Source organism: Battus philenor, unplaced genomic scaffold (genome assembly GCF_028537555.1).
Source record: "Battus philenor isolate CCGP_79_NKW_IND1 unplaced genomic scaffold, ilBatPhil1.0.hap1 SCAF_5, whole genome shotgun sequence".
Taxonomy (NCBI): domain Eukaryota; kingdom Metazoa; phylum Arthropoda; class Insecta; order Lepidoptera; family Papilionidae; genus Battus; species Battus philenor.
This window is the reverse complement of record NW_027181715.1, coordinates 6,981,187-7,002,302: the sequence shown is the minus strand read 5'-3', so window position 1 is coordinate 7,002,302 and position 21,116 is coordinate 6,981,187. Positions and strand designations below refer to the sequence as shown.

Below are 21,116 nucleotides of genomic sequence, written 5' to 3'. Positions count from 1 at the left end.
CGGCGCCGTCTTGCTGACCATTTTTGGTTATTTGATATGGTGTTAATGGGCTTAACTACCTTCTCAAGAATGGTATCTTGACACATTGTATTTGACACCATATCTACTTTATGTATTATTGTATGTATGATTCGGTTCTCTTTAACACCCCACTTCATTTTAATATCATAAAATATTTATCAATACGTCGCCGCAAAAATAAGGAAACGCCATAAACAATCATATAAAATGACAGATTCCAAATTTAAAAGTAATATATTGTTTATTCTTATTATAACAGTACTTATCCCCGGTCTATGTGCAGCATAGTTAAATTCATTATTAATAATAGACAATTATACTTCGTCGTTGTTGATTACAAAGCACGTAATATAGTCGGATAAATGCAGCGACATTTAATTCCTTACAGTTGTAGGTAGTATCGGGTGACCTAATTTCTGAGAATTTAAAAGTGTGCAGTGATGACTGCGCTAAACGAACACAGTACTGCTTATCTTGACTATAAATGATAGACGTTAATGATTAAAATGTCGACGCATAAATTCTGACGTGTTAAATATACAGGACGATTGGTTATAGTGTAAAAATTTTAAAGGAGTGAATATATAGCTCATTTGTCAGCAAAAAGGATTTACTGATTTTACAGCTATTATAAATCACTTGTATAAATTGATCACACTGAAATATGTTACATATTTGAATGCGACAGGACAATAAATTCTAGCAATATAAAATCGCCAGGGACAGATAGTAAACGAAAATTGAATTTAATACGTTGCAATTCAAATTTAGAAAACGCTTTTCGTGCTTCTAAAATCTTTAATTTTTGGTTATTATATAAAATGCATACAGCTAGCTTTTATACTATGCCTATACCCAATCACCCTGTATATGTTCGATCAAGTGTAAGTTTTTTAAAAGCGATAAATAACTTTTATTATTACAGAATGAAAATATATCATATAAATGAAAGTCCATAAAAACACTACTGATTTTTCCAGAAAATCTGATAGTTTATGCAAACAAGAGAAGCAAAAACATATGTTATTTACATAAGACCCATTTCACAATTTTTTTTGGAAAATGTATGTGCTCGTACAATAGTTTTCAGAAAGTTACTATTACTTGAGTCAAAAAGATTGTCAAAGAACGTTTGTGTGCTAATGGTGCTTCTTCCTCTTTTCAGCCGATGGACGTCCAATTCAAGGCCTCTCACAAAGATCCCCACGATGACCGGCCCTGCCCTGTCCGCATCCAGCACTTCCCGCGACCTACCTACCTACTTACCCACCCCGCTTCTACCAGCTCGTGGTCGCCATTCGAGAACCTTTCTGCCCCAACGACCATCGACTGCACGAGCAATGAGCCCCGCCCACTTCAACTTCAGACGATCAATTCTTCGAACTATGTCGGTGATCTGGTTTCTTCTACGGATCTTTTCATTTCTGATTCAACATCGGAGTAAAACCCTTTCGATTGATCTGGATGACCTTAAGCCTTCTTATGAGGTCCATCTTAAGCGACCTCATCCCTGATTCGTAAGTTATCACCGGCAACACATATTGGTCAAAGACATACATCTTCAAACATTGCGGTATTTTGGATGAGAAGGTTTCGAAACTATCTGAACGTTCCAATTCCAATCCAACCTGGATTTGGCGAGTGGTCTCTTTCCCAAAGTTGGACTTACCAAGCTTCTAGCGCAGCACCTCCGATAACTACTTGAGTAGACACGACATGGCTATTAGACATCACTTTCGTTTTTCGTTCACCTTTGGAAGGGCTACAGCACAGCCCAAGTCTCGATAGAAGCGCAGGCTTTCTCATAGTCCACAAACGTCAAGTATAGTAGCCGATTATTTATTTTGTTTTTTGCTTATAGTTACTCCTCTGTAAATGACTGCCTAGAATATGAGAGCACACATTGGAATAGTGTTTGTCTGCAGTTTTAATATTAATAACAAATGTAATCTTAAATTTATAAAAGAATATCGCGCTGCAGAGTTTATTTCGCTTGTTTTTCGCAGATCCTATCACCGAAATAGGTGGACTCATTTTAACGTTAATATGTATTTTCCATTGTGTTTAATATACAAATTTTTAAATTGAATTAAAAATGAATTAGAATAAAAATTATGTTATAAGTTTTATAAACTTATTATAAAATAAATGTTGAAGTATACGGTCAAAAATAATAAATAATAGCAGACGTGAAGATTGTCACATAATTTGTTCTCGTTTAATTTCGGTTCCGTGTAAAATGCTTTCTTACCTATTATTCTTCATTCAAATATTCAGAACCAATGTTAATAAATAATGTAACATTTTTAGATCTTCAAGCATAGACACTGTAAAGAAGTTAAATCTAAGCGTTTTTAGCTACATTAAGCAACTGTATTTAAAAATGATGACGTAGCAACAAATTTTCCACTGAAATTATTAATCAACATGTCGTAACACTTATCGATTTACATCAGTAAATTGTCATGATTCATCAATTAAACTAGGTAATGATAATTGTTTGCGAAATTCTAAACATAAGCAATTTCTTTCCTCGAAGCTTTAATTAATGTATTGAAGAAAAATAGTTTACATATTAATTCAAATTTAGGATGTTTTTAATATTTATTTAACGCTATATTATAATTCTAACTAGCGTTCTTTTCAGTTTTCTTCAAGGGCATAAAAAGAAATACAAATAACGTAAACAGTGCATTTTTATACAAGCAAATTATTTAAGTACACAACAATACAGGTGCATAGACTCATATCTTAAATATCAATTTGTCCCAGTTTTACTAATTTTTTTTGACGCCTTTTTGACGTCAGTGTTCAGTGAAATTAAACATGAAAAAATGGTGTCCATTAGGCTCCAGTTTCTGCTGTCAAATATTAATATGCAAATCTCATTATGTTTTTATTAGATGTCGTTTTAACTAAAGAAACCAGGCTAATGCCAAATAAGTCAAAATACAATTTTATGTCTAATAGAAACAAACTGACAGTGTACAGGATTTGGTAGTAAGGAATTCTGAATAGTGTAATATTGTTACAATATTGTCGTATATCACTACCAAGTGAACATGTTATTTGTCTGGTTAATAATTATGAGTAAGTAAGTAATTTGTTAATTTATATAATACCACAAATAAATCGACGAATGTACTTTACTTAACTTTAAAACAAATTTAATAAAATTAATATTATTCTTATTATTTTTACACCGATACCAACGGTTATATTTAAAAATACAGATTATATCATTACTTCTAAAATTTGAATATTGAAGTCGAAGTATGTAACAGCAAAATCTTAAGAACGGAATTAAAATAATAATATTATTTGAGCATTTAATTATTTGAATAATCAATCCTTTGCCAATGGTATTACAATCACATTCGTAAGATTTATTTAAAATACTATTCCGACCATTATACCGCTTGTACATCAAATTGCTTTCATGAAATTTTAATAAACTTTTACGCCAAATAAAAGGGCTGTCTAAAGAGTGAATGACCCCTATGTAGTTTCAAAGATTCAAGCTGCGACGTCTACAAATGTTCTTTGCGTCCTCTAAGTGACCTTCGGACTTTACGCTGGGTTTTAAATAAATGTACTACAAACATGAAATTTAGTATAAACGTGAAAATGTAAACTGCAAATTTGTCTTCTTTCAATATTAAATATGTTTAAAAATGGTGACAGGTTGTCAGTTCCCTAAAACTAAATTTTCTGGTGATTGCTATAAAAAGTTTATGTAACATAAAAATGCGTAATAACTCAAAATTACATTGATAATATCGAACATAAAAGAAGTAAAATACATCCATTTATTTAGCGATTTATATTACCTATTTCCCTGCCTCAATAATTTCCAAATATATCAAGGCGTAGAATTAAATGGATTTGTTAAAAGTTTTTAGACTTTAATAATTAAGCATAGTGGAGCCATTGTCGTGATTGACTTATTAAAAAGTAATAGTCAAATTGTATACTACGTTACAATACAATTCTATGTCAAAATTCCTATAACTAATTATCAGGTGTTATTAATGACACTGGTTGACATGTATACATTGACCTATACCGATCTTTATCTAATAAACTATGGCTCTTTTGTATCACCACAAATGTAATAGGTAATTATTAATTATAATACCTAACGAATATAAAACATTTTTTCAACGTAGTCCCTCGTTAAGTATATATATATATTAGATTTTGAAACGTAAATAGGCAAAATGTCTTAGAAAATTAACAAAAGTGCGTTATTAAATTAGAAGAAACGTATTTTGAGGTGTTGATGTCCCGTGACCGATAAAATGAGCTAAAATCATTAATTAACACGTCAATTGACGTACTATTTTGCAGTTAATTAGGTACAAAAAATTATAGGAAATACACTAATAACTACACTACTGTAATGCTTGCTTCAATACCAATTACAGAGCAATTGACGACCACGCGTAATAAGGTACATGCCCCATTGTCTTTCAATTATTTTGAGTTGAAACCCAACCAAGGTGACCTTCAAGACGTAGATAAACATACTAATTCACAACGGAAGCTTCCTTAGTAAAAAAGATTCTAGGAGCAAAGGAGCAGTTTCTAACCAATCAATATATTTCACGCATGCGTCAACACTAAAATGTCTTTGCAAAGAGAAAAATGTGACTGTTGAAGGTTTCATTGATAAAATTTTGTTGGCGCTGAACGAACAATATTTAATTATTCATTTTTTATCGTTACTTCATTAATGAAAAAGTGTATGAATAATTTCAAAGCCTTACTAGTGATGGGCTACATACAATACTGTATGTACTTAATTTTTTTTCTTTTCAAAAAATACGTCCTTTCTTTGATCTTTTACAATTGTAAATTATATCAAGATTGCCTGATAATAATAATCCCTTTTTATTTTCTGGACTTGTTTAGTAGCAGGGTTAATCATGACTAATGAACCGTGGTCATACAGAATCGTATACATTCTGTATACGATTCTGTGTGACCACGGTTCTGCTTCTTTAAATACTCCTAATATTTTTAGTGTACTTAGACAAGTAAAAGTTCGTCAAACAGTAAATTCACAAAGTTTTAAACGTCATTAAAGGTTTACTTCAAGTTTATTGCTAACATTAGAATATCGCAAGCCCAGGATCGAATTTCGGTCAGTTTTTAAGTTAGGTCTATTTTGAACACCTTTTTGATGTCGTTGAACCTGATTTGAATATCGATGTCGCTATAGAAAATTATGCTCAATTTAAATTAATAATTTAAATATATCACTTTTAGGTGCTGTTGAAGTTTTGCAATGCATTTATAATGTAGATATTTATTTTATTTTGTCACTTTAACATATAAGATCTTTTAAATCTTAACACGAATTACTATTTTTATATTACTTTAACTCTCTTGACTAAAACACTGTTATGCTTATACTTTTTTTTAGAATAAGACAAACGTTGAAATTTTAATAACTAAAATTTCCACGCAAAAATTTTATTCCTAAAGTCTTCTCCGCACATATTTTTTTTTAATTTTTTTAATTTACTATCAGCCAGAGAGTAAAAATTAAATTTAATGACCAGGTTGTTTCTCTTTGGAGATGAACTACTTTTCATGATGTGACATCTTTTTCAACGATGTAGGTTTAGTTCAGATTGAACTTGATAACTTATGTATGAAGTCACCTTCTTAAAGAAATTTCTGGATTATATCATCGATAAACTAAGGTTATATCTAATCTGGGCATTATTAAATTTATCAAAAAAAAAACAAAAACTACGACATTTAAACTATAGTATAAGTGTGACATCATTTTACTATACTGATTCTTATTCTAGCAATCAATATTTGTGAAGCCTTGTGAACCTTATAATTGATAAAAAATTTTTTTGGAATTGATTATCATATAATGTAAATATGTTTGCTATAGTTATATTCGCCTGCCAGAGCTAATATAGCAGACAGATGAGTGAAGTGGTCGTCAATTGAAAATAAAGTTAAAGATTTGTTAACAGATGACAACATTCTTAACTTTCTTTCTAATTGTATCTTCACAATGTTTTATATAACATTTACATGGATTTCGGACTAGAAACACGCTGGTAGGAGCAATCAACAGTGAAAAGACAAAGCACGTTTTAACGTTTTAAACGCATCCTTTTTATTTTTGGTATGTTATGAACTTTCGGGTATTCCCCCTTTGCGTAGAATACACGTTACTCATGATTATGTTATTACGTTGAGCGAACCTCGATGAGCTAATCGTTGAGGCAGGAGTGTTAATTTTATATACAAGCAAACACTATATACTACAGTAGTAAATGTACACATTTTACATATAATACTGAAGGTTTTTGTAGTAACTTAATTATTATTATTCTTGTTGAAGTCGACACTGACTGCGCTACGGGCTGCTATAGCCTCGTGGAAATGAGTCCGCGGAAACATAGTGGTCCGCGAACTATAATATCGTAATTATTGTGGTAATAAATAAGGTCACTCAAAGCGTCTTTACTTTTAAGGAGTTTTAATTTTTATTTTTATTCCATATCAAAATTTTTTAACAATTTTAGCTTCTTGTTTTATATGAATTACAACGATAAATAATAGTCGCTATATTGTCCTGTTAACTTACATCTACAAGTACATACAAATATGTTTCAAGTTTATCTGCTTTAGTTAATTAAATAAACGAATATTAGTAACGACAGTACATTCTAGTCATGTACTATATGGCTACGCTAATATAAAATCGCAATATAAATGTCATACTCGAGTCGACCACTTGGCACTCTTATTTACAGCAATGCCATGACACGAGTGCGATGTACGTATATTATGTATTGATTTGTTGTAATTCTAATAAGCAGAGTCACATGACCGTACACAATGTAATATTTAATAGCTTATACGAACAAACATTGAAATGGTTTAAATCATACATTGTATAATATAAACTTGCAATGTTTGAATAAAAATCCAATAATCAGAAATTGACCAATCGCCGGTAAGAAATTAAAGAATTATTATCACTAAATAATCCAGTCAGTCAGAAAAGAAGAAGTTCTACGCGTATTAATTCTTGATATAAATTACAACTCAATTTGCCTTACTAAAATAGTCAGCCCAATTTTTTTCCTCGGCGGAGTTTCGCTATCATAGTTTTGTTTATCTTAATGTTACTGAACTAATACTAACTCCGGCAAATTTATATCAATAGTCTATTAATCCGATTAAGATAATAATTTTAATAAATATTTGCTAACATAGGAAAAGTTGGTAAGAAGAAAGAACATTTGTATTATTTTGTTTACTGTTATAATATTTGTATCTCTTCCTTCTAACTATGTATATTAATTTACTTCTTTCAGAGAAACGGTGGACTAAGGTAGCCTACATTAGATTTATGTAATGTTTGTTATTAGTTTTATATTACATTCAAGTGTACAAGCAATTCTTACACAAAACACAGACTCATGAATGTTTACATAAATATCAAAAAAGAAACCGTGCTTTTCTCATCTGTATAGCATTTCTACTAGAATTTCCTATTTAAAATATTTTTTTTCTTCTTCTGCTTTAGCCTAAAGACGCCCACTATAAGGCATAAGCCTCTGCCAAAGATCGCCACGGTGACCGTTATTGCACTGCCTGCATCCAACAACTTTAACTATAAGGTCGGGCCTACCCATGCCTCGTCTATGATCGCCACTCGAGAATCTTTCGGCCCCAACGTCTATTGATTACAAGGACGATGTGCGCCGCCCCCTGCCACTTCAGACGAGCAATTCCTCGAGCTACATCGGAGACCTTGGTTCTTCTGCTGTTCTCTTTATTTCTTATTCGACCTCGACGCGAAAATCGGAGCATAGCTCTCTCCATTGCTCTATGGAAGACACTGAGCCCTTTTATAAGGTCCACCGTGACCGATCACCTCTCAAATTATCACCGACAACACACTGTTCAGACATCTTCAATCTTCAGGCGTTGCGTTATTTTGAGCGAGAAGATGTTTCAAAGTTTCCCGAACGCTGCTTATCCGAGTTGGATTCGGCGAGTGATCTCTTTCTCAGAATATAATTATTTAATATATAACTTATAGTAAATATGGAAAAGTAATGAAATTGTAACAAATTATTTTTGTAATTTTGGCATATCACATTATATGCTCTTGAGTTCCATGCATGCCAACGTAACATTGTGACAACAGTGATCATTGTCGACGGCAATAAATTAACGTTCTAGCTATTGTGTTTGAGTTCATTTAAGCGTGATAAAGCAAAACAAAGTAGTTCAGCGAATAATATGACTTTGTAAGTTTACAAAATAACTCTCTTGAGTAACTGACATAGCACTTAGACATATAAATACAAAAATGAAGCCATTTGTCACTGATTGGGGCAATGACATCAAACAGCGTTGACAACAGTGTCTTTAATCTATTTACTAAAGAAGGTTACAGCACTTTGTACGAATATATTTATTTTATCGAGTTAAACAACTCCAACAATTATAAAGCGATAGTTAAAAACTGACTTGCTCATGTATTACACTTTTAATTAAAAAAGTAACATTCCAAAATAAAAATATTTCATTCATGTTGACACAACAATATTTAAACCATTACATTGTATTTAACTTTGCTTTGTTTTCTCAAATTATTCATGAAAGTTAGACTTGATCTAGTAGCTCGTTATTAAGTAAAAAGTTAGGGTTTGGGATGATGTTTCATCTCCCAGGCGTAATTTTTTGGTTTTCGAAGATTCTAATCGATTCGCTTAGCAACAAGTCATGATTTTTTCCTAAGAATCTCGTCGATCGCTTCCGGGTCTGACGTCGATAAAGTGTATCTCGATTAATTATCTGAAATTAAGCTACACATTTTTTATTTTGTGCAACCAAGCGACTAACCTCAGTAGATCCACAATTTCCACCGACTGGCGTTTTTTTGCTCATAAGGAACCTTTTTATTGCGACTCAATTTTCTTTTACGCCTCATTCTACGACTTCAGTTTGGATTCATGCTACAGTTTGAAGATTTTTTATAGGAACGAATGTAGGTCATAAAAAATAACGGAATAACGTATAAATGAAAATATGAAATTTTAGTTTTATGGATAGCATGTTTTCTTAAAGTAGTAAAACTTAGTTAAATATATAAAAATACATTAGATTTCATTAATGGGAACTGCCATAATTTTTGGCCTTATACTGGTCAAAAACAGTAGACAAAAATATAAGTTTGTATGTGATGAATTATTCTAGATTAATTCCTGATTAAGTCTATGATATCATAGGTGCGAAGAATAAATTGGTTTACATGCATTTAAAAAAAATAACGGAGTAACGCAGATGTTGAACAAAAATGCAAGAGAAATATGAAAGCACGCTTTGATTTTAAAATTTAGTTTCACAACACGTGGTTACTGGAAAATAATATATTTTTGAGGCAAACAAAGTTAAATATTAGTAAAACATAACATAAAACCATTATTGAATATTTTATACACATGCAAGCAAGGATTCTTCTTATATTAGTACAAAGCAAGACTAACTGCAATTGGTTCGCTTAACCCAAAAAAGGTTTATAGTTAAAACATTTACGAATATATACAAAGTGATAAGTTATATCGACAGGCTTAATGATAGCGGCAAATACAAACATATCCGCAAAGACTTTGTTAACAGATAATAAATATATACAATTGCACGTAGTTATGATTTGTCCCTAGGCAATTCGATCTTATCTGATACAGGTTTCCATAAAAAAAATGATTACGTTTGATGTGGTTTTTTCATGAAACTGACCAATAGAAAGGAACGCAGGTTGTCCTTACTCTGATCGAAGACGAAAAAAAAACGTTTATTTTAATGTCTCTTATAATTACAAGAAGTAATTCATACTTTTAGGTTAGTCAGTTTAGATTTACTACTACTTACTACTTTTAGTTAGGTTAGGCTTACCAGCAATTATTATTTTATTATTATTATTACATAATTATGTATTTTCTTGTAAGAATAGTAATAGCTATCACCCTAATGTATAGGTAGATTATTGAAAGTTTTGCAAGTCTTATTTGTTTTAACAGGTAGTTAAGAAAGACACTGGAATTACAAATTATTACGAATAAGTAAGAACTAAAGCGTCGCGAGAGTTTCGAAGATCCTCAACTAAGTTCAAAGAAATACAGACGCTATGGAGCGACTTACAGGCAAGCAAAATGAGCCTTCAGTATAAAGCATTGCAACAAAATCAAAAACCCTTATACTATTCATCAGCTTTGTAGGCTTGTAACGACCACTGTTGGAAATACACCTCCCCCATAGATTTTCAATCGGAGTGGCCATTGTCCGAGGACTTTAACAAGATCATCTGTGCACCTGTGGAAGTGCGCAAGCCGATCCGTAGTCTTTTAAAGTTCCAGCAACTATCAGCTCTGCGTACTATGTGGCCTGCCACTGCCACTACTAATCACCAATACGCTGGACTATGTTAGTAACTTTTGTTCGTCTACAGATCCCGTCAATCATAATTTTATCTCTTAGGGGAATTAGAAGTAAAGCCCTCTCCGTGGCTGATTACGCGACTGTGAGTTTGCCAATGATGCCAAGAGACAGAGACCTCGTATCAGTGCCGTAAATCGTAACATATTATTATTATTCGACGTTTACTCTGTTCTGAATCTGAACTGCGTAATTATTTCAGTAGAAGGTAAAACGTTTAACACGTTCAAGGCTTCAACCTGAAGTCAGTAGAGATTAACTTGAAAGGCTGAAACTAACAGTGACGTCGACAATTCAAAATGACATAGTACTCCAAAGGACCTTGCCTTATCAAGGATATCTATATGGCCTTTGCAAATAATCACACGTAAATTCGATTACTTTAAGAATAGGCAGTAAATAATAAAATAGCTGCATTATGTCTTCGTGTGACAACGAAAACTTTCAAACCATAAACTAACATACTGTGACAGCGTCTATATCACATTTCCACACATCACGAAATTACCAAAATAAGGAGATACAAGTTTAATATCTAAACATGGCGAGTATAAACACGAAGCTGAATATTATTAGAATTTTTAATTAGTGTGAAACATCGCAAATTGTTCACTGAATATGTTTATTCACGCTGTTTTATGTTAAATATAGAATTTAAATAAATAAACAAAATTTGTTATAAATAAATAATATTAGAAATTAAGAAGTAAATTTACGCATTTTACTAATTGTAATCTATGGCAAAAGAGACCTTACACCGATGGATGTGTTACGGCTGAAATAAGAATGATGACTAATACTATAAAATAAATTTTCGGAGCGTTTAATTCAGATTTTAATTTACAGTATAATAACCCCAGGACCCAGTAATACCATCATACTTCTTCGTGGTTGTGCAATAATTTAAGCATTTTATAGGATTAACAAAGAAGTAATTCAATTTGTTAATAGTAAATTATACGTAGAAATAGCAATGTTATTTTATTTAACGCGGCGCAGATTTCACTTGATGTTACACAATACGTTCCGTATACAACAGGAACAGGGTTGAGTGTATGCTGGTAATACCACAATCCTTTAAAAACGCCAAAAACTCTGCCTATAAATATAAACATAACTTTTATTTTGCAAAAGTATTTTCTTTACAATTGCAATATGCTTTTATATTATTCGTATATGTTAATTGACGACGCAAGTAAGTAATAAGAGGGTGCCACAATTTTTTAGAACACCAACACCCGAAGTTTGTATCAACTTATACATAGTTAGTCGTTTTTCAAAACTGTCCCTTTGGCAATCTATGCATCGCTACATCTAGTAAAACCCATTGCAGTTAGCAGTGGGCCCACTTCTCTTTAGGGTTCTTTTCCACGTCGTTTTCGAACGTAGCCATCGCTTCTTCCGCATGTTGAAGCCGTATTCAATGAAGTGTTTCTTTTATTTATGGAAATATATGAAAATCACATTTTGCAAAGTTTTTTATGGCCCCGTTATTGGGGACCTTTCGTACTCCCTATCTTATTGTAGGACAGGATTTGATATTCTCTAATGATTTTTTTCTGTCTTTGCCTTTTATTTCTGTACTTTTCTATCATTCTTCGTATGATCTGTCTTTCCTTTTCTTTCATTCTACAATTTTCAATCATTCTAATATTGCAATGATGAGACTGTAAGGAGGATGGCCTTACAATTCCACGCCTATGATAATCGACTCAGTTATTCATTTGGCCGATTACGCAGACACATTGTCGTGATTAAGGACGAAGGACATCAAATGAACAAGCAGACAAATTCTAGAGTACCACTATGATGTTACTGTTTTCTTGTTTTCTAGAACGATTGTGCATTATGGTCTATGCGACCAAAGAACGAAACGAGACGATCATCTCTTTCACTTCGCTTTTAAATTTATAAGCAATTCTTCTCAAGCAAACACCCTCTGACAAGATTATTTCTTGGTTTCAAGATGATGATAATAAATCTAAGTTTCATCACCTATGACAATGTTAAATACAACATTCGAGATACCACCATTGAATTTTAATACTATTTTATTGCACCAGTAAATGTGATGGCGTTTTTGAGATTCGGCCCTAACACGAGGTATTCATCTAACGTAAAATATTTGGAATTTGACCCATACTTATGCCAAAGGTTCTCTAAATTTGCAGGCAGATAATTCACCTGTTAGAATCTACTACGTACCGTACAACTGTGATATTAGTTCTTGCAGCCTTGTTGAGAGATGTCCCTTATGCGGATCATCACAAGATTAGTACGACTACATTTGAACTCGTTAAACCTGTTGTAAATAGTAGCGCGAGATGGAGCATCATAATCCAAAGTTTACTACAGTCCAAAGTGACTCTGTTGCCGATTGAAACCGCAAAGAAAATCTCCAAAAACATACAAGGGTATTTTTACGTGTTAGATCCATAATCCCGCTTAAGTGTAATTCTTAAGTTGCAGCTAATTAATGAAAATAAATGACAAAATGGTGTATTTTACGTGAAGAAATTGGTGAAGTTTTATTTTCGGATTATGAATTTATATGTACAGAAAAATCGTTACTTCAAATAAAAATATTATATTAAAAGTAACAACATAACACAACAAGTATAAAACAACAGGGTATTGTTTGCTTTTACTTTATTAATATCATAAAACCATTTATTGAAAAGAACATTAAAATAGATACAACATGCACAACGAATGTGATTTTTAATTCAAAAAGGTACAAATCTAAATAATTCATTTAATGTACTTTTAAAAATATAAACAACTGCGTAACGAATTCGAGGCTACAATGTTTATGTAGTAAAAGAATTCTTAACGCTCGAGTTAGTTTAAAATAAGGATTAATGACATCTTGTTAAGGTTTAACTAATTTCAATATCAATGTTATTTTACCGAAAATAATTACAAATTAAAAATAAATATTTTTTAGTTTATAAATTACATAAAGATTTATCTTAACAAATTTTCAAATTAGAAATCTAAAAATTGTTTTTTTTTTCTAAATAACATAATGTAAATACGACGCTTGATTGTATTTTAATTTTTGTTACTTTTCATTTGCTTATGAGGAATATAAATGAATAAATAATTGGGATTAACAGTTAAAGAGTGAACTGTCCTATATGCAAAACGTTCTCAATTCTGTAGATGATACCATCTTGGAATTTTATTGTTGAATGATATTTGTACTTAATAAAATAAATCTCTGCAGGAAGTATATTGCCAATAACATTTAAATAATCAAAAGAATCGTCTTAATTTTTAAAAAAAGGACTTAATAGCTGTATTGGTGAGAAAGCAATCAAAAATTAAATAAAAACAAACATCGAATTCACGTAAAATTATACTGTATAAAAATGTATTATAAATTTCCAATAATATTGATTTTTTAGACTAAATTCAATATATAAAATATTTCTTTGAAAAATAAAGAATCTAGCATAAGTGATTAGAAAAGTACATGCATTAAGGTACATACCATTACATGCATTCCCTGGCGGTTGTTCATGGTGATGCATTTCTCAAAGCACCGCGATGCGTGTGAAGGATCGCGCCCTTTCATGTCACAAGCGAGACTAAATGCATGAACAACTGGTCGCCTGAAACACTGGACTTCCGCCCCTCTCCGCGCCGCGTTCTTGCGCGCATGCGCCGATTGAAATAAGGCCGTATTTCCTTCGGACAAGGTACATACTGATGAATGACTGATGAAATACACAATGGTCTTACGTAGACAAATACTGTACTACATGTTACGAAGGATTTTTACGGTGGGATGCTAAGAGAGATTATGCATTTTTTGAAACCACTACGTAGGTTGAGGACAAAGTTCCTTCGAAATTTATATAAAAATTGGAGACATATTTCTTCAAAATTTATATTTAACTTAACGATATAGGTACCATTTTGTTCGAAAACATTTTATCAACTTCTATACAGGAACTTATCACCGTTGCTGTCGAAACTTTTGAACATATACAAAAATACGCATCGAATAGTTTCGAAGGCTCTTGATGTTAACATGACACTACCAAAATAATTCTGAAGAGACCAAAACAGGTTGAAATCTGAACTTCTTCCACCGAGCTCAACGAGACAGCGAACGAACGAGGTGCATGTTTGACATCAAAATAACCCGAATTGAAAACGCTTAAACTAACATTGTACTATTCTTAATGACACTGCAGTTTTTGCATTACATTTTCTCCGTTATTGAAGTACAATTTTACAATGTATCGAGTTTCTCCATCAGAAGCACTCATTTTGATAGAAAAAAAGTCAAATGAAACAATACTAGCAACAATTTTGTTTTAGGGTCATCTTTTTTATTGGCGTGAAAACCAGCCGGATGCAAATAGCATAGCCGATGAGGTTTTACAACAAATTTATACACACGATTTACGAAAAGACTTTTACCCCTCCCTAATAAAAAACGAACTTGCATCTTCTCGTATAATTTTTTGAAATTATTTATATGTAAGTTTTAGGGTTTACTTTAATTTGTATTGTCTTAATAAGTGGTTTATCAAAGAAGACAATGTAAGAAAACACAAATGTACAAATACGAAAACATAATTATATTTTGTAACCAATTATTACAAATTCAGTACTTACGAGAATGCGATGAAAACGTTTGATAACGGATTCTTATTTTGATTAGAAGTTAAGCGTTTCTAGATTTTTCGGATTTAACATTTTATTTTAGAAAAGAACCACCTTCGTGGCCAATCTGTTTGCTTAAGACGATTTTTAGATCTGTTGTGGGATCTAGCGGTGACCGACTGATTCTGTGCCTATGCACGATTCTGGGGAGAGGCCGAACTTTCCTGGCACACTAGAAACCATCACACAATCCCCAAGCTCCGATCGACAACACGCTTTTAATGAAGAGAAAACACACGTCTTTTTTGACATCCGAGGCGCCTTCAAGAACACCGCCAGAACGGACCGCGCTTCAAGTAACGCAGCTGCAACAGGACACCGCATTGGTAAATGACGCCATAACGTGCCATTCGTTTATTTATTTTACTCATTCTTGTACACGGGAAACCTATATAAATATGTCTAAAACTAAATGCAACAAAATATTGAAAATAAGTAATGGTTAAACAATTTATACCGAGGTACAACTGATGGTCTTACACTTGCACGTATAGATACATATATGCAAACAAATTTATATACATACACATTAATATACATTTGCTTTTAGACCATAAACCTTACTCCATTTAAAATATGTTTCAGACCAGAGTTTATTATGGTAAGTGTATCGGTCAGCTTCACCACTGGTGCTTGAGTATTAATCTGCAGATCATCACCATACAGGTGATAGGATAAGCGGAGCTGATATGAGATTGAATTGATGAAAACTGCAAAGAGAAATGAAGACAAAACGCCGCCCTGAGTTACGCGGCAATTAGAAGAGTAATTTACTTAAAAGAAATACGATGCTGGCATCCAGACTGGTAACTGTAAAACCACGCAATTGCTTTGGGAGATATGTTGAGGAATCGGAGAGTGTAGAGTAAAATGTCAAAATCAACAGTGTCAAAAGCCTTGCTGAATTCAGGAAAAATTAACACAGTTAACTTCCCCTTCTCCATGTCAAATCTAATGTCTTGCGTAACATGAATTAAGGAAGTAGTAATACTGTGATCAGAACAGAAACCGGATTGAAAGGGATTCGAGAGTCGATTTTTGTTTTTGATTAAGTTGGAAATGAATTATACGTTCTAGAACATTAAAGAAAAAAGTAGAATGGATACGGGCCGAAAGTCGGAGTAGACAGAATGATTTGATTATTTAGACAGGGGTGTAATTTGAGCATCCTTCCAAGCATTAGGAAAGATACCGAAGAGACATACGAAATGGTTAAAGATGTGACAAATTACAGGAACCTCGGGACTTCGTCAAAGATAGGGATAATCATATTATGTCCGATACAATCTCGTCCAACAGCAACACTCTTTAACGACATGATACTCTTCATAACATCACAATCAGCAAAGAGTTTGGAGACTAAAGTGGACCAGTCGGGAGTTTTACAGTTATACAAATTATTTTTTGTGTTTTCTTTAATAATCTTATTAAAGTCAGACGGGGATCAGAAATGTCATTAAGGGAATTTAAATCAATAATTTAAATTATTTAATCAAGGAAAAAAGTACTGACACAATTTACTAACTCCCAGTGTTTTAAGATGTTTTCAAACCCTAGCTTGATCATCGTTTTCAACTAATGAGTGACCTTGTCGTAGTTGTGCATATCTACACACCTTGTTTCAATGATTGTGGATTGCTGCATGTTTGTCGGAATTTTTGTCATCGGGTCGACGCTTGTGATTTAACTTAGTCGTTGCCTTTACCAGCAGAAGCTTTATATTATCACTAAGCCATGTTGCTGATGTTTTATTCAAGCAGGCACAATTGGTGCATGTGTGTCGCAAAACTATCTTGAAGAAAATGTTGACCTTTCGTCAATATTATGTTTTGTTTTTCAAAGATTATTTCCGTGTCATTCTTGTGTAAAATATCAATATACATGTTTTAAAAATTACGCTAGAGTATTTTGAATGATACTTTTGATGGAAGGATCCGCAGGGACTGAAAAATTAGGACATCATACGATAAGTAATCGATTATGTGTTAGTTTTGAACTACTGTTTTACAATAATATGATTTGAGATATAATTAAAATTTCTTATGTCGCAGTTTTTTCCGCAAGGATAGATTACATTTCAAATGTGACTCTGAGAAACACTACGCTTTCTATTCCACTGGCGATTGGAAATAAAGACAAAATATGTAAAAACAAAGAATAGCTAAAATTTTTGTGCCGCAAATTAGGACGAGTATATATTAAATGCTTTTTCATTCAAAGGCACTGGTAGTGTATTATTATTTAATGATGTATCTACTTTATTGGCAGACCAAATTAATTCGTTCTACTTTCAAAAGATGACTGCGGTTGATAGGAATGTCGTTTATATTAAACATACAACCGAATTTAATATTTTTAGAATTTAAATATTTTTAAATAATGTTGTTAACATTGCGTTATATTCCCTTTTTTCAATTATTATAAAAAAAATACCATACAAAGTTTTTAAGATGCCTAAATACAAACAGGCGCCGCTGTCAAATCTCTTTTAATTGGAAAAAATCACATCATCACATGCATTGAAGGGTAGTAATATCTGGTTATTTATCTGGTAGTATTATCTGGTATCTGGAAGTTTATAACAAATAACGACTATCCTACTACTGCGGAGTCGTGAAAAGCATAGTTTTAACGTTTTGAAAATATATACTAATTTTAGCGTTAGACAATCTTCGCTTTGAACTTTCATAACTTCGGTGCCAACGAAACAATACAAATTAAATTTTAAAGATAACAGGAATCATTTAGAAGTGCATAACAAGCAGTTTCAATTCGATCGGACGGGTGTAACCAAAGACGATGACAGCAAAGAATTAATATAATAATATTAAAAAAAAAGTTTTATGTACCACAATGCATGGTTTCATGCAGTAAGATTATCTTTTTCTTATTGGTCCGTAATTTTAGACTCCTTTTTAAGTAAGAAGAAAGATAAGTAGAAAGTTACCTAAGAGGAGAAAAAACAGCAGTAAGTAGACAGTAATAATCGATATTTGGACTATTATCTTTTTCGAAATAAATTTTATGTTTTGTTTTTGAAATAAATGTATTTTTGATCACAAAACTACGAACGAACTTATTTACGAACTGAACTAATTTGTATATATATAATGAGTCTCTAAACAAAAACATACAAATCTCACGCACCTCACTTTCCCGGTATATTTAATTTCTGAACGGAACTTTAATAAAAACTAATTATAAAAAGTAAAAGCTTATCGTTAATTTCTTCTGCCGGTTTGGAAAGAGCAAAATATTGAAATGTTTTAAATATTCGTCTCTTATATTATTCTGTAAGTTAAATTGAATTATTACTAGAAAAGATTTCATGTATTGATTTACAAGTACAATGGTAAAGAAAGAAATTAATCTTGTTATCTTGGAGGTGATTAAGGTCTATACTGCTCTCACAATGAGGACATAGAAATGCAAGTCTAGAAGACTGATTCACTATATTGCCAACCAATATATAAATATCCCAAACCTTTTAGAAATAATTAAGATAATATGCAAGGCCTTTCGTTAATGGTCTAGAACATTAAAAATTATAATTAAAATAAATTGAGAATAAATAGGATTGTGTTGAAACAATATTCGTTTTTTGTAGACTTTATTAATATAAAATAAAAAGCAACCATTATTACAGCAAATGTTTTGTTACCTTTCTATGTTTCAAAATCTTTAACCAGATGTTGGAATATGACATAAATGCTCTTCTTTAGAAAAGTATGGTATAAATGGCAAGAGAAAAAGTTTTTGTCGCTTTTTTTTATTTTTGCCTCAAATATATCAATTAACTAATTCATCAATAAAAATTACAATTTTTTGTTACCAAAATTTGTAATGCAACATAATTTAATTTGATTGAATAAATGATGCTTAACACCTTGCATCTAACATAATAAGACTGGTTTATAATTTTACGCAAATATCCTTACAGATGTGAAAAATGCAGTAATATCTATTATAACAATTTTTTACTGATACTATTAACTACTTATAACTAACATAAATTTCAAATATATACAGAAATATTTTATATGCATGTCAAAACATTTGTTGCCAATGAAGTATAAATTATTTCACTAATATATTTAGTTTCAAACATAGTACATTATTTATCTTAACTGTAACAAAACAGATCAAAATACATTCAAGTATAAAAATTTTATTGAATGTTTATAGCAATAAGTAATATCACATTTTTGTGAAGCTAACAAAAGTATGATTTATTCACGCTATTATAGCTGACAACACATGCATTTACAAATGATTAAATATAATCCATAACCTATTAAAGTTTCCCAAATTTGAGTTGGTTTTGATTTTATTTTGTAATTGTCATTATTCACAATAAGGAGTATTACATTACCTTTTGAAATTTTAGATTCAACACTACTAAGTTTTTTGCCTTTCACCAAAACTAAAACAGGAGATTTTATTGAAGTAGTACAAAAGGTTGATTAGGTATATGTTATTTCCAATAAATGGTAGAATACTTCAATGTAATATACAGATTCATATGAAGTACTTATAAACATAACTAATTTTATTTATAAAGCCAGTTTAATATAAATTAACAGTGTCAAATTTTATAAGAGCAGCTTCAACATTATTTTATTTACAAACCAGCTCTAAGGAGTACACAATTGGGAAATATAGAACAATATTCCTAAATATTGTTTAGTTTAAAAACTGGTATCAATATAACAAACATTTTTAAATTGCTAATATTAAAATACAAAGGAGGAATTCAATTTTTCAGTATTCATAGTGTAAGTGAATATGATATAATAAAAAGAATGAGTTGTACTTTGAATGAATTAGTGCTTCTACACTCGTAATAAACTCAATAATTTGGCTAGTATAGTGGTGTGCATACTACACAAATGATATGTGCATAACAAACAAAGCAGCAAATAAAACAATTGGTTTGTAACACACCTTTACATTTTTACATGTAGATAATCAAAGAAAAGATTACTTATAAAATATTATTTATCATTCTACTGAAATTATTTGATATAAAATGAGACACTTATATATTGCCAATAATGGGGTAATTAGTAGATATCTAGCAAGCACAATTATCTCCATCTCTGTTACGATTGTTGTCGTTAGCATTAAGTTTGATCTGATCTGGGAACTCATTATACAATTCTGCTTCAGTTTCTTGGGCTAAAGCATTTCGAGCAATAGTCTGGAATGCCAATTCTACATTCACAGCTTCTTTGGCACTTGTTTCAAAATAAGGTATATCATTTTTGCTTTGACACCATTGCTGTGCACGCTTAGCTGATACAGCACGATTTTCCAAATCCACTTTATTTCCTAGTATGACGAACGGAAAATTGTCAGGGTCTCGCGGCGAAGCTTGTATCAAAAATTCGTCTCTCCAACTCTCCAAGGACTTAAAGGTATTAGGGGCCGTTACGTCAAACACCAAAACGCAGCAATCCGCCCCGCGATAAAATGCCATGCCCAACGATTGGAAACGTTCTTGACCAGCGGTATCCCAAATTTGCATTGTTACAATTCTATCATCAACAATTACCTCCTTCGTGAGGAAATCTGCGCCTATTGTTGCCTTGTACTGATTGGAAAATTTCTTGTTGACAAACTGATTCATAAGCGAAGTTTTACCAACGCCACTGTCGCCCAGGATAATTACCTTCAATAAAACCTTTTTTCTTGATGCCATTTTGCACAAAAAATTATAAAATAGGTAAAAACACAATTTTAATCCACTCTTTGTCTGTACTTTGACATACAACGGAATTGATAGATGCGTCACCTGTTAATGATGTTACCATATGTCTTTTATAATTGAATTAAGAGCAATTTATAATTTTTTCTTGAATAATGATAACTAGTAAGAGTAAGTATGCTTGTTTTAGACAATTGAAACTTAACAGCTGTAAAAAATT

General features: G+C 31.7%; 2 protein-coding genes across 2 annotated transcripts in view; both read right to left on the bottom strand.

The window, feature by feature from the left end:
- Positions 1 to 14,089, bottom strand: part of LOC137929400 (b(0,+)-type amino acid transporter 1-like) — a 39,685-nt gene extending 25,596 nt beyond the window's left edge. The window contains exon 1 of the mRNA XM_068772329.1: positions 14,006 to 14,089. Within this exon, the coding sequence (XP_068628430.1) occupies positions 14,006 to 14,045 (40 nt within the window). The 5' untranslated portion in view covers positions 14,046 to 14,089. The remainder of the gene's footprint in view (positions 1 to 14,005) is intronic.
- Positions 14,090 to 18,335: 4,246 nt separating this feature from the next.
- On the bottom strand, positions 18,336 to 20,981 carry Rab7 (RAS oncogene family member Rab7). The gene has a single exon (XM_068772370.1). The coding sequence runs from the start codon at positions 20,888 to 20,890 to the stop codon at positions 20,264 to 20,266; it is 627 nt and encodes a 208-aa protein (XP_068628471.1). The 5' UTR covers positions 20,891 to 20,981; the 3' UTR covers positions 18,336 to 20,263.
- Positions 20,982 to 21,116: the final 135 nt, after the last annotated feature.

Coding starts and splice junctions, on each gene's coding strand:
- Rab7 (XM_068772370.1), bottom strand. CDS start 20,890: ATGGCATCAAGAAAAAAGGTTTTATTGAAGGTAATTATCCTGGGCGAC.